This window comes from Fragaria vesca, linkage group LG7 (genome assembly GCF_000184155.1).
Source record: "Fragaria vesca subsp. vesca linkage group LG7, FraVesHawaii_1.0, whole genome shotgun sequence".
NCBI lineage: Eukaryota > Viridiplantae > Streptophyta > Magnoliopsida > Rosales > Rosaceae > Fragaria > Fragaria vesca.
The window spans coordinates 18,181,956-18,196,929 of record NC_020497.1 but is presented as its reverse complement, the minus strand read 5'-3'; the positions used below and the strand labels follow the sequence as shown (position 1 = coordinate 18,196,929).

Sequence of the window (14,974 nt, the reverse complement as noted above, 5' to 3'; positions counted from 1 at the left end):
ATCATTCACACCTTAATTCATACGATTCTTTTCTATTACCTCTATTTAATAAGATTCAATTTTTTATCATACCCTTGCCGTAACATAGTTCATCAAGTTTTTTTGTTCCCATTCAGAACTGATAACTATTTAACAAATATAATGAGTTATTGAAAATGAACATTTTATAGTCTATTAATTTTTTTTATTTTTTTTTGCCAAGCATTTATTATGGGGCTTCGAAAAATTTTTCACCTATAGCCTCCGAACACACAGGGCCGGCCGTGCTCGTAGAGAACGTCCTGAATAATAGCAGAAATCTCCCATAACCAAATATCATCAAGTACACCCAAGCTAGCAAGTTGCCACAACCGATCGGCGACATCATTTGCTTCTATGTACATGTGATGAATTCTAATAGATTGAAACGTCGACATATAAGCTTTACAATCTTATCATCAAGTACACCCAAGCTAGCAAGTTGCCACAACCAATCGGCGACACCATTTGCTTTTATGTACATGTGATGAATTCTAATAGATTGAAACATCGACATATAAGCTTTACAATCTTCTAGGATTCGACCCACCGCAGATAGATCCTCCTCTTCACTCTCAATGTCCACATCCAACCAACCTTAGCGAATACCAAGTAATAGACCTTCTCTACACGCCTCAAACACCATATTCAGAGTGGAGTGAGCATGAACAAACAGTCTAGCTAAAGCAGCAACTCCCACACCTGCATCGTTACGCACGACTACCCCAACACCACCCCTTCTATTCTCTACTTAGCTGAGTTTTACGAGAAACAAGTTTCGCAAGACCTGATTAAACAGGTAGTGGAAGTCACAAATGAAGAACAAAGCACGGCAGGAATACTACAATCATTAATTAAAAATATAGTTTCTGTTCACATATGAAGAACCCAACACGACAAGAATACTATGATCATTGATTAGAAATATAGGTTTGTTTCACCAAAAATGTAAAAAATGCCGAAACTAGAAATTCCTCGGTACCGAAAAACTCTTACTCTTTGTATGCAATTATACACTGTTCTTGATTAGGGAGTCGAGGTCATTGATATGATGCTTAACTACTTTGATTAGCTAGTTCATCATCATTTACTCATTTATATGGATTATAAATAGGAACCATGCACGATTGAAGAACCACATTACATACTCATCCTAATATTAATCTTCCCATCCTTGTTGGTTTGTCCAAATGGCTTTCAGCTTGAAACCAAAGCTCGCTATATCTCTTCTGTTGTCTCTTATGTTCATGTCTGCATTTTCTGCCGAAGCTGCATGTTGTGGACGACAAAAGAGGAATTCTACTACTACAATCACTGGCTACTTCCCGAATAATACCCTTCAAAATGGAACATTTTCCTACTTCAGTGATGGGATATTTACACAACCAAACTTAAACTCTACAAGAAAGACCTTATGGCGAGGGGCAGTAGTGAGAACAAGTCCAAACAATTTTTACGTTGTTGGTGAGTATTCGAACGTGACAGATGACTTCGGTAACCGTTATAGCGGTGTTTTCCCAGAATATGGGGCATGGAACCAATCCAGTTCAGTCGGTCAGGTTCGGGTGGCATCAGGTACCGGAGACTTTTCCAATGTTACCGGAAATAGTTATTATCGACCGTACTCAAGATTGTTTTGGCAAATCTTGGTTGTACTTGTCAGGCCCGGACCTGAGATTTTGAGACCCGAGTCGAACTCTTAAAATTGGGCCTTCAAATCGTAGTTTGTATTATTATTTTTATTTATTTAAAGAATTTAAGAAACTAAATATAAACTCAAGATTTAACTATGTATAAAACAATATCAAAAAATATTTGGATTATAATTAATATTTTAATACTTTAAATTACATTATAAACCTTAGGTTTTATTTTCTTTCAAAGTTTACCTTTTGTTTTGGGTACAAATTTTGAATAGTAATTAAATGGTATAGACTTTTAATACTATTTCCTTGTTTCTTTGACTCAAAATATATTATTTTATATATATTGTATAGTTAAACCAAGTTTGTTTGGGCTCATTCAGTACCTCTTTTAATTCTTTATTTGCTGTAAGAAAATGGAGCTCTGTGGTTGTACTTTCTTTTCGATGGGAACAATAATTGTACTTTTCTTTTGCATTATTTAACTGTTGTTTATCATGTAAAGAGCTGTAATTTTCTTTTTCTGGGTCTCTTGAACTCCGGGCCCTGAGTCGACCGGCTCGTCAGACTCGCATCAAGTCTGGCCCTGGTACTTGTATTTAGGGGTGGACTTTTAGACACCGAAAAAACCGAAACCGGTTAAAACCGCACCGAACCGACACCGAGTAACCAAAACCTAATGAAACCGAGACAATCGGTTCCACAAAGCCACACAAACCGAGTAGTGTGGTGTCGGTTTACGGTTCCGTGCATCTTAAAAACCGAATAAACCGAACCGAACCGACATATATTCATTTAATTATTAATACGTAATTTTATATTACGTGTCATGTTCTTACTGGTTATGAGTTACAAATAATAGGGTTCCACACACATGATTATGTTTTTAAGTGTTTATGTCTAACATAATTTCCTCTTATGTAGTCTTCCCTTTTGCAATATATAAATGTTGGAGGCTTCAAATGAATTATGTATAAACTTTAGCTTTTCTTTTCCTTTCAATTACTTGTTTGAACCCATTAGAGTAACTTATTTAAAGTGTTAATAGTTTACAACTTTGATATTTTTAGTTTTTATGTTATTTGGTTAAATGTGAAAAATATTACGGATAGTAGGTTTTGTAACCGAAACCGCACCGAAACCAAACCGATGTTCGGTTAACCGACAAGAGCGGTTTTTTACATATTTTTATCGGTTTCAGTTCTAGGAAATAGAAAACCGAAGGTTCAGTTTCGGTTTTCGGTTAGTGCCTAAAAACCGAACCGTTGGGACCGAGTCCACCCCTACTTGTATTTGAGAGTTGTTAATTAGTTTATCACATATGCATATATCAGCTGATCTTGGTATGATCAGTTGGATGCTCGTGAGATGCATGTTCTTCTATATAGTGATGCTAAATAATGTAACAACGCGGCTCCATTATATACATACATGGAATCAGTGGTTGTTGCTCTCAATCAGGTGTGTAACATGATGTGAGAGTGTTATTATGTTATTATTTGTAACCTAAATAATACGTTGTAATCTTATTTGTGAGTGATAAAAGTCAATATTTTGACCATTTTATGTGTAATTTCACTATATATTGCCTTTAAAACAAAATTAACCAAAAATAGAAACAGTCGGTTCAGGTACATGCAGCATGCGATTCACAAAATCGTAGGGAGCGAGGTTATTCACCATGAATCGAAAGGGCATCCAAATCTCATTCCTATCAAAATAGTAGCTCTATTATGCAGCGTCACCTGAACGGTCAAAGAGGTTTCAATCTGGGTCCGGTTTTAGGGCCCAAGATCAAAACCGATTACCAAAGCATATGTTACTACATTAGCTTCACGAAAGACAAGTTAGAAGTGATGTGGATTAAAAGAATTGACCATCTAGAGGATCTCTAGAAAAGTATGGTAATATGTGAAGCGATTTGATATTGACGACTAACCATTCGGATGAGAAAAGGCGTAGGTGTCTTGTTTTAGTGTACGACACATCCAAAGTAATTGTATTCTCTTATTTGCCAAATAGGGGATTCCCTTGTTGAGGCTTCACATTTTGACAAAAGTAATAGGAACAAAGGATTCACCAGAAACTAGGGAGAAAGAGGAGAAGGCATAACAGTTGTTACAAAGTATGTCTTCAATATTATGCGATTGATGTTGAACTATATTATATCATACTTGTGTCCCATGCACCACTGGATACTTCAGTCTTCAATATGCAACTGCAAATCCCCTGAAAGGTATTTTATAGAGAGTTCCAGTGAGAATCTCTATAAAACGCCCATTCAGAGGGATTTAACGTCGTCTTTCCATCAGCAGCAACGAGATGATAAGGAGAATCCTCTGCAAATTCTGTTGGCATGGATTTCCAGTGTAAACTTGGCTTCCAATCTGCTTCTCTCAGTACTTTCAGTACCTCTTCCGCCACTATTTTGCTCCCTTCAGCTGATAAATGAATCCCATCTCTGAAAAGCAAAATAAAGAGACTCAATTTATATGTACTGGGATAAACTGATAAAAAGAAGAAATTGAGAACCATTTCACCGCCAAATACTATCCGGTGGAGATCAGTCATGAGAAGAGTGCATGTCAAAGAGGAGAGCGTATTCAGCGCACCCGTCATCTCCGCCATCCATTTTGAAAAAGTCAAAAGGCTCTGCCAAGTCCGCGTCAAATGGACGGCGGAGATGGACGGGTGCGCTGTATAATTTTCGGTCAAAGAGTGACCATTAGATAAGCATTATGGCATACGGGTAGACAACCTTCTATTCGGAGAAAGCAGACATTTAGCATCCATGTTTTCAATAGACAAATATCATAGTGTATGAACTATAAACTGAAAGCAATATTTCACAGAGGGATAAGAGTCTGGTTAATTTATTTAGAAAGGTCCCTAGATAGGCATAAGGTGTAATAGCAAAAACATTGTAAAATGTTGCTGAATACCACATTGGTAATCAACACGACAGCACATAAAGTGGAGGTAGCGAGTATGAGAAAACTGAGACATTAAGTCGGACAACGGATGATTTAAGAATATACAAGCATGACAATGCAAATGTCAATGGCAGTATCAGAAAGTGAGAGTGCCATGGGGTCAGGCTAACTTACGTAAAACAGTTATCTCCTTTCTGTATTGCTGTAAATAGATCAACCACCTTGATATCCATTTCCTGGCATAGCCTTATACAGGCTTCAGAATATTGTTGGCATAGCTCATTCGTTCTTACTAACTCGCTGAGATAGGGACTGTTTTTGTTTTCCAAGAGCAAACACATGGTTTAGGATGTCAGACATTCAGAAAAGGTAAAATACTTGATACAAGAGTTGCATCTAAGCACCTTTTATTTGCACGAATCGTGGCCTCATTAACAGGAGGACAACTAAGAACAATGATACGCGTTGAATCTGAAAGGCTCTGCATTTAAATAAATTGTGTTAGCATGCTCAACCATGCTGAAAATTCTCAGTTATATATCTGAGCAGGATACTGTTTCACAAAAGGAGGCTAATAGAAACACATTGCAGACATATGAACCCTAATTACATTAGAATCCAACATGTATGTTCAGATAGGGCCTCTCTCACTCCACTATAATCTATATAACTCATCATAGCTGAAATGATTTGGGTGAATAAAGTAAGTACCTGGATATGACTTGCAATCTTCCTCATGTTCTCAATATACTCAGGAAGTGGTACATGAGGTCCTAGCCCAGATGGATGAGCCCCCATAGAATCATTACCGCCAAAATAGACTATCACCAAAGAAGGTTGCACAGCTGCATCCTATATATGCATCATTGAGATCAGCCTATATCCAAGTAGTTTTTCATCTCTTTTTACAGATATATTTATGATGTTTGATATATAGCACACCAAAAAGATAATAAGTTATTTAACCAATAGAGCGCACAAACAAAACAAAAACAAAAAAAATAGAGCGCACAAACAAACAACTAGTTCTAATAGAACATGTGCAGCCTTTTATGTAATTTTATACTCAAAACTCAAAAGCAACTTCAAACAGAAACCAGCAGATGCAGAAACTCTGTTATTGGTGGATTTAAACCTATCAATCCAAATCTCCAAAACCCCTCTCATGTTTCTCTCTTTAACAGTTGATTATTGGTCAAGATGTTAAATTGACCAATAGTTAAGTCTTATATCTGAAACTTCCTCCTCTGTGAAAAAGGTGTTCCCCTCACAAGTTGCAACCAATCATATTTCTATAGTAAAACAAACTGGGTAACCTATAAATTAACAAAGCTCAGAAAAATGGTGGTCCGAATTCAGCAAAAAGAAACATAATATAAAGGTAGATTCTTTTTCACCTTGGGAAAAACTTGTTCAAGCACCTCCAGAGCACGCCGTGAATTCCATCCAAAGTAACCACGCAGCAATATGTCTGCCTACAGCAAAACCACGAAACCCAACAAGATGGGTCTCCAAAGATTAAAGCTTTCAGCACAGAAAATGTTTCCCAGTAAAATCCCAAAATGGGAGTGAGAATTCTCAGAACAGTCATTATAAGCATAATGGTTTTGTCCCCATTTTCATATACAAAAAGGAATTAAAAAGAAGACAATTGGGGGCATCAAGATTGTTACTTTGCGGGCGTAGAGGTCGGAGAGAATGGCGCCCCAGCCGCCATGGCTGAAGCTGAGCTGGACTATGGAAGATCCGAACAGAACAAACTGAGGCCTTGCCGGTCCTACCATCTTTCTCAGGCTCTCTGATTCTCTCTATCTCTATGAGCAAATAAGGTGGCAATGGGTGAAGAAGAAGAAGAGTGGTGCTCTGTCTGTATGTAATGTATATATGCACCCTTCTCTTTTCATGTGTGACAGTATCATGTGTCAACGGCTTGGTTTTGTGATGCGGAATATATAGTATGATGTGGAGAATATAAAGTCGAAACAAAATAACTTTGCTTAGAAATTATGTTTTATTTTATGTTATTTATATATATGGTGATTGAGCATAAATTTCTTTAATCAGTTACGATCTAGTGAACTTGAATATATAAAACGTTAGTTGAAATTTAAGCTAATACTGTATGAACAACAAATGTTGTATATGTACATCTCCATGGATTTGAGAACTCTTATTTGTGAGTTTGCTCCTAATTCAAATCAACTTTGGCATTCTGATTATTATGGAGATGGATGCACCCACCGACATGTTTGAGACTTTGAGGTATGAAGGTTGAAACTATTGATCTTTTTTAGGCAAGAGAAAGGCTGAGAAACTATTATTAATCCTTGACCAACTCAAAACCACTTAAAATTTACAACCACAATAAGCATTTACAGAGTAAGCACTTCCTCCCCTTTTCTCTCATATGATTGTAGTGACCAGAACCATACTCTACCTATAACCTACAGAAATCCTAAAGTAAAAGATGCATGAACCATAGCAAAAGAAGCAAAGAAAGAACCACTTGTAAACCCCATTCTTCAATACAGTACACGGAAAACCATCACAGAAATTAAAACTATGGTCAGAAGATCTGATAGAGAATGTGAAGCTGGTAAATGATTGAAAATTATACAGCGCACCCGTCCATCTCTGCCGTCCATTTTGAAAAAGTCAAAAGTCCGCGTCAAATGGACGGCGAAGATGGACGGGTGCGCGGCGCACCCGGGTGTGCTGAATACGCTATCGTAAATGATAGGCCACCCAACTTCACTCTCCCAACCAAACCTTCTCTTTAATGCACCTTATATTGATTCAACGAGTACCAACTACCAACCAACAAGGCTGTGGCCATGAAATGAAATTGGAATCATATGGTGATCTACTGATTTATTTTCTCACTCAATTCCCTAAAATACTCACCGTCCGATGGCAAACAGGTTTGAAACTAACAAGCAGAACATGACCCCAGCAGGGTCTGTCCCATAAGAGAGAAGCAAACAGGTTCAAACCCTTCACATTTTCCTTGGAGACATTTTCGTAAGAGAGAATCAGATATGCAGCGGTTATATTAGCAAAGTTCAGAAAAGGTGATGAACCAATGAGCAAGAACAGAGCAATAGTACATTAGTACAGACCACACCAATGCCTTACCAGCGTAGTAGGAAACTAGCAATAGACAACACCCAACACTCACAGTAGTGTAGTTGATTGGAAAAAGAGAGATAGGAACAGTGAATCCTGCTGGAATTAATAAACCAACTAACAAAAAATGCAGCATTCATTGCATGTATTTTCACTCTTAAGATTCCTAACTAACAAAGGACAATGAATGTGCTTGAACAGATACACCAACCATGGTTATTATTTCATCCAATGCTTTTCTTAGATAAACATACAATATGCAGATCTCTATGGTAATTCAACAGGATTCATTTTCCAGATAAGAATACAAAATATAAGTTATCAGTAAAAGAATCAGTTTCAAAAGTTGAATGAATTCTATGTTTCGAAGCACACAATTAAAATCCTGGACGAATAATCAGTCCATGGGTTCTCTTTTGATGAGGTTCTGCAACATTGATCAGGTCCCAGAGGACATTGTCAACTTTTATATGCACACAAGAATAGTAACCGAATGCAGTTTATGCATTACTTCATTGCGTCAAAAAATCACCTGTCAATCCATACTCAGAGACCCAGCATGTAGATGGAGAGGCTTGGTTTCTGGAGACAAAAAATGTGTGTACCCATTTTTGGGTGAGAACAGAAATAATTCTAGTGTCACCAATCTTTGTTTTTTGCCAAGTTTATGAGTCATATATATTGAGTTTCTGCAACATTATTTCAGTACCAACACTTTCCTGACTCGCAGAAGCCACAAGGCTATTCGCATTATGAAAAGCCGAGCTTCTAATTGGAATTCGTCTAACCAGGCACTCAACCAAGACAAAAAGGATCTCTTTTGTAGTTTCGACTCGATGATGGCTTCAGAAGAAATTCTTCCAACAATCATGAATGTCTCGAGAGAAGGTTCCTGCAACTGTTTCAAAAGCATTTCAATAAAACGGTTCAAAATTTATGTTTTGTCCTCTAAAATCAATAACTAAAGACTGAAAGCAAGTTATTGTAGATGTGAAATACACAGCAGTCCCAATCATGCTGACAGGAAAGAGTAAAAAAAAAACTTCTTAAAAGAAACTTAAGCCAAGTAACTAACGGTTCTAACGATTGTGTAGTGACACAATTCTAACTCACAAGCTTTCACACATTTTGTTACACCTTAGTGAACCATCTAAAAGAAACTATACAGTTGCATGGACACTTAAAGTTTAAAGGCACCCATGCCAGGTACATGTTTTATAATCCCAGACTTTGTTGGGACTTTGACATACAGATTAAGGCTCATGTACTCAACAGAAGCTACTTGACAATCATGCAAACTATAAACAGGTTTTCAGTAGTAACAGAAACAGATAGGCAAGAGCTATATCATACCAGAGCATTGCTAACTGATCGTAAACAATCATTAGTCTTCAGCATTAGGAGAATTACACGTGGCAGCCTCCTCAGAAGCTCTGTAATTTGGGGGAAGTACTGAGAAGCATACATCTGCCAAATAAGACATTAAAGTAGTTTAAGAAAGCTATCAAGCTCAACCACAACGGATAACAGTATGTTCAAGCTATTCACCTAAACCAGATAGCATAAAAAATAAAAAATAAAAATAAAAAACTGATATTGCAAGGATTATAACGCTCCTCAGTGAGTTGAGTTCGGTCCATGAAAACATTCTGAATATATTCATTTGTACTATGAGTTAGAACTAAATACATTGGGGTAATGACGTAACAGCATATAACACAAGTCTGAAAAAAATTACACTGTGAATTGCACTTTTACCCAGTACAAGAGCTCACCTGAAGTTCAGAACGGTCACTGTCATTTCCTTGTATAACCAAGTGATCAACGGATGTGTCAATGACCCTATTCCAAGGCCTCATAGTAAGAATTCCTGCAAATAAAGCATACAGATCCTCTCCGGCACCTAATTTCGCACTATGTTTCTTTATCGCATTGCCATCAGAAAATATCAATGCCTGCAATAAATTAGAGGATACAGCAAAGTAAGTGCCTACAATATCAAACAAAGGCATTCCAACAAAAGCAAAAATGTACCTTCCAAAGTGCAGCATAGTTTGTTCTGGTCTCATCATCAAGTTCTTTATAAAGACCATGGTCTAGAAGAACCAACTGTGGTTTTCTCTTGCCTGCACATGCGAAGTGAAGGGAACATATGAGTAGCGCATGGTGTGGGCAATAATACACTCATAGAAGAAAGTTCAACGACACAAATACCACCAAATGTATCTGTGATATAAATTTTTCAGCCCAAAGCATAATCTGATCATGTAAGACTTCAGAGAATCAATTTCTCAAGGTTTAGACATCTAACTAGTTCTAAACACTCTTCTTGAATTCTAGTACATACTGTAAGTGCTACCAAATTCTACACAAAGTACCAAATAAATTGTCAGCAGATTATAGTCATGCACATGATCCAGAAGCTATTGCGTATTAAAGTTTCAGGAGACATGAAAACTTGTTCTTAAGGAAATGGGTTAGATGAAACCCATCAGAGCCATGGTTACAAACTAAAACATAAATGTCAAGAGTACATAAAAGCCCTTACCTAGAATGCTCCTTCTGCTAGATGGAAGAGGACGAACTATTAAGTTTGCAGCATGTGGATCACAATGCACAAACCCATGTTTGAACATCATTTCGGCAAAAGTTTCACTGACCTGCATAAATAACATGGAGACTTACTTTCTTTCAAATGCCATAATAGGCTAAGATTTATTTTCAAAAGGTACTCTGAAGAATCAGATACTTTTTCCTCTTTGTGGTTCTTGGTATCATATCCTTAGATCAAACAAAGGAACAAAAAGGCACGGGAGTTGGAAAACTCAAAGTTGTGCTTTTTAACCTTCATTTATAGCAGTCAGTTCTGTGTGCAGATGGTTTCTGATCTGGATCATAAAATGGGAAATATATGTAACTCTAGATGGGCTAATCTGTTTCTCATAAAACTGTCTCAACACATATTGTCAGCATATAAGAAGATCTTGAACATACCAATCTCGCAACTTCCTGGGGTTGTAACCCAAGTTTTTTCATCGTCTTGACATCATTTACTTGTGCTCCATCAATATATTCCATGGTCAACAACTTTGAGGTGCTTAGATTCCAATACACCTTAGGTGCATATACATAAGCTGCAATTCGAGGAGAAAGCTTCAGAAAATTATGCAGGCATTTCTCACTGTTCTTGGCTTCGTTTAAGAAATCTAGTTCCTGATTACCACAATGACACAGTCAATTGACAATACGGCTACTGAAATCCAGGTAAACAGATTTATCGTGATAGAGAAACTGCCAGTTATGTTAACAAGGCCCAAACACCACATGTGAACATTTAAGTGCCTCAGAAGGAAGGTTCTGTGAACTTGTATGGAAAATGAAAGAAATTTCAAAATACAGACAAGGACATCAGCTTGGATGCCCTTAGGTTCTTCACAATACACAAAAATGACAAATTTCCCCATCACCAAAGAAAACACAAGTGGTTTAAACACATGAAAAAGAATTTACATAGATTTCTATCAATTTATGAAGAAACTTATCAGTTTAAGATAGTTAGCAACTTGCCTTGGGTAAACTTTCACGCATCTCAACAATCAACCACCTGTAAATGAAAGCACGAATTAAAACCAGCAACAAATACCACTATTTATATCTGAAAAGATGCTTCACAATTATAAAGATGAAACTGCATCGTAACATTTACAGTTTTCACATGCATGTAAGAAAAAAGTATGGAATGTAGCATGATAAAAATCGGTGTCCACCAAACTTTATTATTAATTAGAAATCGAGGGAGAAGATAAACCAGCATGATTAGTTTGGTCTACATACCTATAATCAAAAGAAGGGAAAACCCGGTGCAGGGTGTTCACAATCACATCTACAGTAGCACAATCCGCAGCTGCAGTATCTGTCATGTGTGTGTGCTGAACCTGAATATTAAAAAATATGAAAAGAAATAAAATGTTAGTCTCTTGTAAGCATCGTGCATGTTTTGAAGTTTTTATACATCTGAGACACTACTCGACTGGACCTAGCAGTAAAAAGGGTTATTCAAAGTGAAATCGACTACTGAACCTTCACAGCAACTTTTTTGCCATCATGTGTGCGAGCAACATGAACTTGTGCAAGAGAAGCACTTGCTACTGGAACAGGATCAAATTCAGAAAATATCTGCATTGAAAAAGCTTAGATCAGTACACCAATACTCTCTCTCCAATAAATACGAGCACTCTCCCGTAAATTAACTACAGTAAAAATAATCAAACACATACTTTTTCCGGCTTATCTCCAAGCTCCTTCTCAATGACTTCACACACTTGTTCATAAGAAGAAACCGGACATTTATTCAACATAGACTCTCTCATTGTATGGACATACTCCTCTGGTACCAAGTATTCCTGTACAAAATCGAATGAACATATAAAACAAGTCACTTAATACTTCTTTACTTGAAAATCTACACGCCTCTACAAAGCTCATACGAAACATAAAATAAAGGATTAATTTCAGTTTACCCCCATCAACTTTAGGTCGATCATCATGTTAGTCTTCTTCTTTCAATTTCATCAAAAACACCCCTCAACTCCCAATTTTCATCAGCCGCGCATGTCCAAACCTCCAATCTCCATCCAATTCCTCTGTCAAGTGATGACTTGATATCAAGAAGAAAGAAAAAAGGAAAAATAGACAAATTGCATTCAATCCCACCAAAATCACTAAGGTTAGGGGGTTGTGATTGGAACAAAGATGTGTTTCGATATGGGGGAAAAATGGTCCGAAAGGTAACTTTCATAATTTGATTTTCTTCTTGATATCAAGTCATCACTTGACAGAAGAATTGGATGGAGATTAGAGGTTTGGACATGCGCAGCTGATGAAAATTGGGAGTTGAGGGGTGTTTTTGATGAAATTGAAAGAAGAAGGACTAACATGATGATCGACTTAAAGTTGATGGGGTAAACTGAAATTAGTCCTAAAATAAACCTTCTCTATACATAGCAAATCGAAAGCATTACCAGTTGCCCAATATGTTGACCGAGCTTGATGTATATTCCTCCATTTTTGAAACACAATTCCTGTAGCTTACGCGCAGACCTGAGGTGAACTTCATGTTTAGCCTTTAACCTCTCACTGCTTCCTTCAGGCAATCCCCACAGTGAATACTCATAATCTAATCACAAGCCAATGCCGAAAACTCCGTTACAATCTAACACCTCAGCTACTAAAAATGCAATCATATCAAACTAACCAGTACTATAACTCTAGAACAACACCAAATCACACATCTATGAATCAAAATTTCACTACAATTTTACTTATAAGCTAATGAATCTGACGAAACTGACTTCAATTTAGGTAGGCTTGAACGCTAATGCTGTACTGAAGCACTAAAACGGCGACGTATTGTGAAATCTGAAAGCGCTTAGAGAAAACGGAGAGAGTTTAGAGGTGGTACCGAAGGCGACGGCGGCAGCTGTGAGGGAGTCGCGAAAGAGGCGGACGGGGACGGTGGAGTAGAGCTTCATAGTTATGGCGGGGTCTTCGGAGGTGGTGATTGTCGCGGCGGCGGCACCGCCGAAGAGGGCGGTTGCGGACAGAGCAAGCTTTGCGCGCCATAAGGATCGCGTGGCCATTTCGTTGGGCACGTCGAGAAAGGACGAGGGAATTGAAAGGAGCCAAAACGCAAACGAGTAATCGCCTTCTTTGTCTTTCTCTGAAAACTTTAGTTTTGGGCCTTTGGTGTGATATGGCGGTAATTTTGGGCCTGGTTGGTTAGTGGGCTTGAAGGCAGGTTTGTTTTTCAAATACAGGGTCCAAATCGATTTCCCACAAAGAAATGTCGCAAACTAGATTTCGTGGTAGATGATTTAGAACATACTATCCCTCGCGTGAAATAGACTACTAGTTTACCTCCAGAAGTCTCTTCGGCCTTGCAATTTGACCTTCTTAATTTAGGATGTACTATATGTTTATGTCTGTAGTTTTTTCTTTCGTAACGAAAAAGAGAAGAAGTTGTATATTAGCCAGCTGAAATGTTGAATCTTCACCATTTATGCGAGTCTTAACAGACATATTACACGAATTGAAGAGTTAGTTCATGAGACCGATATATTTGTCTTCTTTCTTTTGATGTACACACATTAAACTTTGAAGTCACTCGAACGTACAAGTTTAAGAAAAATGAATAATTCTCGATACTCCGAAAACACTTTTGTCCTTGTATCACGAACGTACAACACTACACCAAGAACCAAAAAAAAAAGTTTACTCTTGTTTCCCAAGTTTCTTTTTTCTTTTGAGCTTGATGCTACGTACGATGGACAAGTTCATCTCCTTGCTCCCAAAAATTAAGACAACTAACACTTAAGATTGTCGATTCATATCATCTTGTAGGTACAGAAGCTTAATTTGCATTATCTTCTTAGTTCTTACCAACAACTACAGTATGTTAGTTTCCTCCTTTTCTGAGTTTCTTCAATGGAAACTACTTGCTTTCGTACAACTTTAAGCTTGGTGCAAGTGTCATATTTTTTATGATGCCAATTCAAAAGTTTATGAAAGGAAATCATTTTGGATAACATACAAGTCACACATTTCATGACTTCATGAGTGACATATCTCCTACCTAGTTGTACATAGTCCATGGCTCGATGACCATCATATCTTATGCGTCACCTTCATTATAAAATCACCTATACTCAAAAAATCAAAATCCTTGTCGATGCTTTTCCCCAATATCCAAACCCAAAATTACATATTTAAAACCCAATTAGTTGCTTAAACAAACATGCCTTGTTATCAATATCCTCTAATCCTCTTTGCTTTCTAGAAAGCGTCTACTCGGCTAAGTTAGCTCCCTTTGTCCCCTAATCCGATCACTATTTTCTCCCGCGTGGTGTACGCGTAGCCAAATAAGTACGAGCCCTAGTTCTCTCCTAACCCGGAATATTATATACAACGCGAAAGCGAAAGGGACACACAGCTTTTCCAAGAGGGGAACAAAGTTTCATTCACTATTATTTTTCTCACTTTCACCTCCATTCCCTCTGTGTTTACACTCACATTTCCGAGGCCGGTGTCGCCGATAAGGGGAATCGTAATCTGAAAACAGCACCACTGAATCTACCAAAGGCAAATGGCCATTCTTACAATCTTACTATTGCTGGTTCTGTTTCAGATTCCTGAAAGCCACAGGAACAAAAGGGGGAGGCTAGCTAGGGTTGCATATTTTGCATGCAATCGACTTTG

General features: G+C 37.6%; 2 protein-coding genes across 3 annotated transcripts in view; both read right to left on the bottom strand.

Annotated features, from left to right (window-relative positions):
• LOC101303367 (GDSL esterase/lipase CPRD49-like) overlaps positions 1-6,518 on the bottom strand; it is a 29,764-nt gene extending 23,246 nt beyond the window's left edge. The window contains exons 1-6 of one of the 2 annotated variants that reach the window (XM_004307599.1): positions 6,268-6,518; positions 5,992-6,069; positions 5,306-5,446; positions 4,999-5,075; positions 4,769-4,906; positions 3,874-4,122 (exon numbers count right to left, since the gene is read on the bottom strand). In XM_004307599.1, coding sequence (XP_004307647.1) covers positions 3,903-4,122; positions 4,769-4,906; positions 4,999-5,075; positions 5,306-5,446; positions 5,992-6,069; positions 6,268-6,378 — 765 coding nt within the window. In that variant the 5' untranslated portion in view covers positions 6,379-6,518 and the 3' untranslated portion in view covers positions 3,874-3,902. Of the gene's footprint in view, positions 1-3,637; positions 4,123-4,768; positions 4,907-4,998; positions 5,076-5,305; positions 5,447-5,991; positions 6,070-6,267 lie in introns of those variants that run through there. The other variant, XM_004307598.1, reaches the window with a different exon arrangement.
• A 1,531-nt stretch (positions 6,519-8,049) lies between these two features.
• Positions 8,050-13,368, bottom strand: LOC101301909 (putative ABC1 protein At2g40090-like). The gene is made up of 12 exons (XM_004307593.1): positions 13,182-13,368; positions 12,742-12,896; positions 11,998-12,123; positions 11,801-11,896; positions 11,555-11,655; positions 11,288-11,324; positions 10,715-10,933; positions 10,269-10,380; positions 9,755-9,846; positions 9,496-9,675; positions 9,074-9,187; positions 8,050-8,618 (listed from the first exon to the last, which is right to left on the bottom strand). Exons 1-12 carry the CDS (start codon positions 13,357-13,359, stop codon positions 8,418-8,420), a joined length of 1,611 nt encoding a protein of 536 aa, XP_004307641.1. The 5' UTR covers positions 13,360-13,368; the 3' UTR covers positions 8,050-8,417.
• Between the last annotated feature and the right edge of the window lie 1,606 nt (positions 13,369-14,974).

Excerpts from the sequence above, each read along its gene's own strand:
- LOC101301909 (XM_004307593.1), bottom strand. The coding sequence starts at position 13,359 with ATGGCCACGCGATCCTTATGGCGCGCAAAGCTTGCTCTGTCCGCAACC. Across the intron at positions 11,897-11,997 it reads TTGGAGATAAGCCGGAAAAA|ATATTTTCTGAATTTGATCC; the intron begins GTATGTGTTTGA and ends TTTTCAATGCAG. Across the intron at positions 11,656-11,800 it reads GCAAAAAAGTTGCTGTGAAG|GTTCAGCACACACACATGAC; the intron begins GTTCAGTAGTCG and ends TTTAATATTCAG.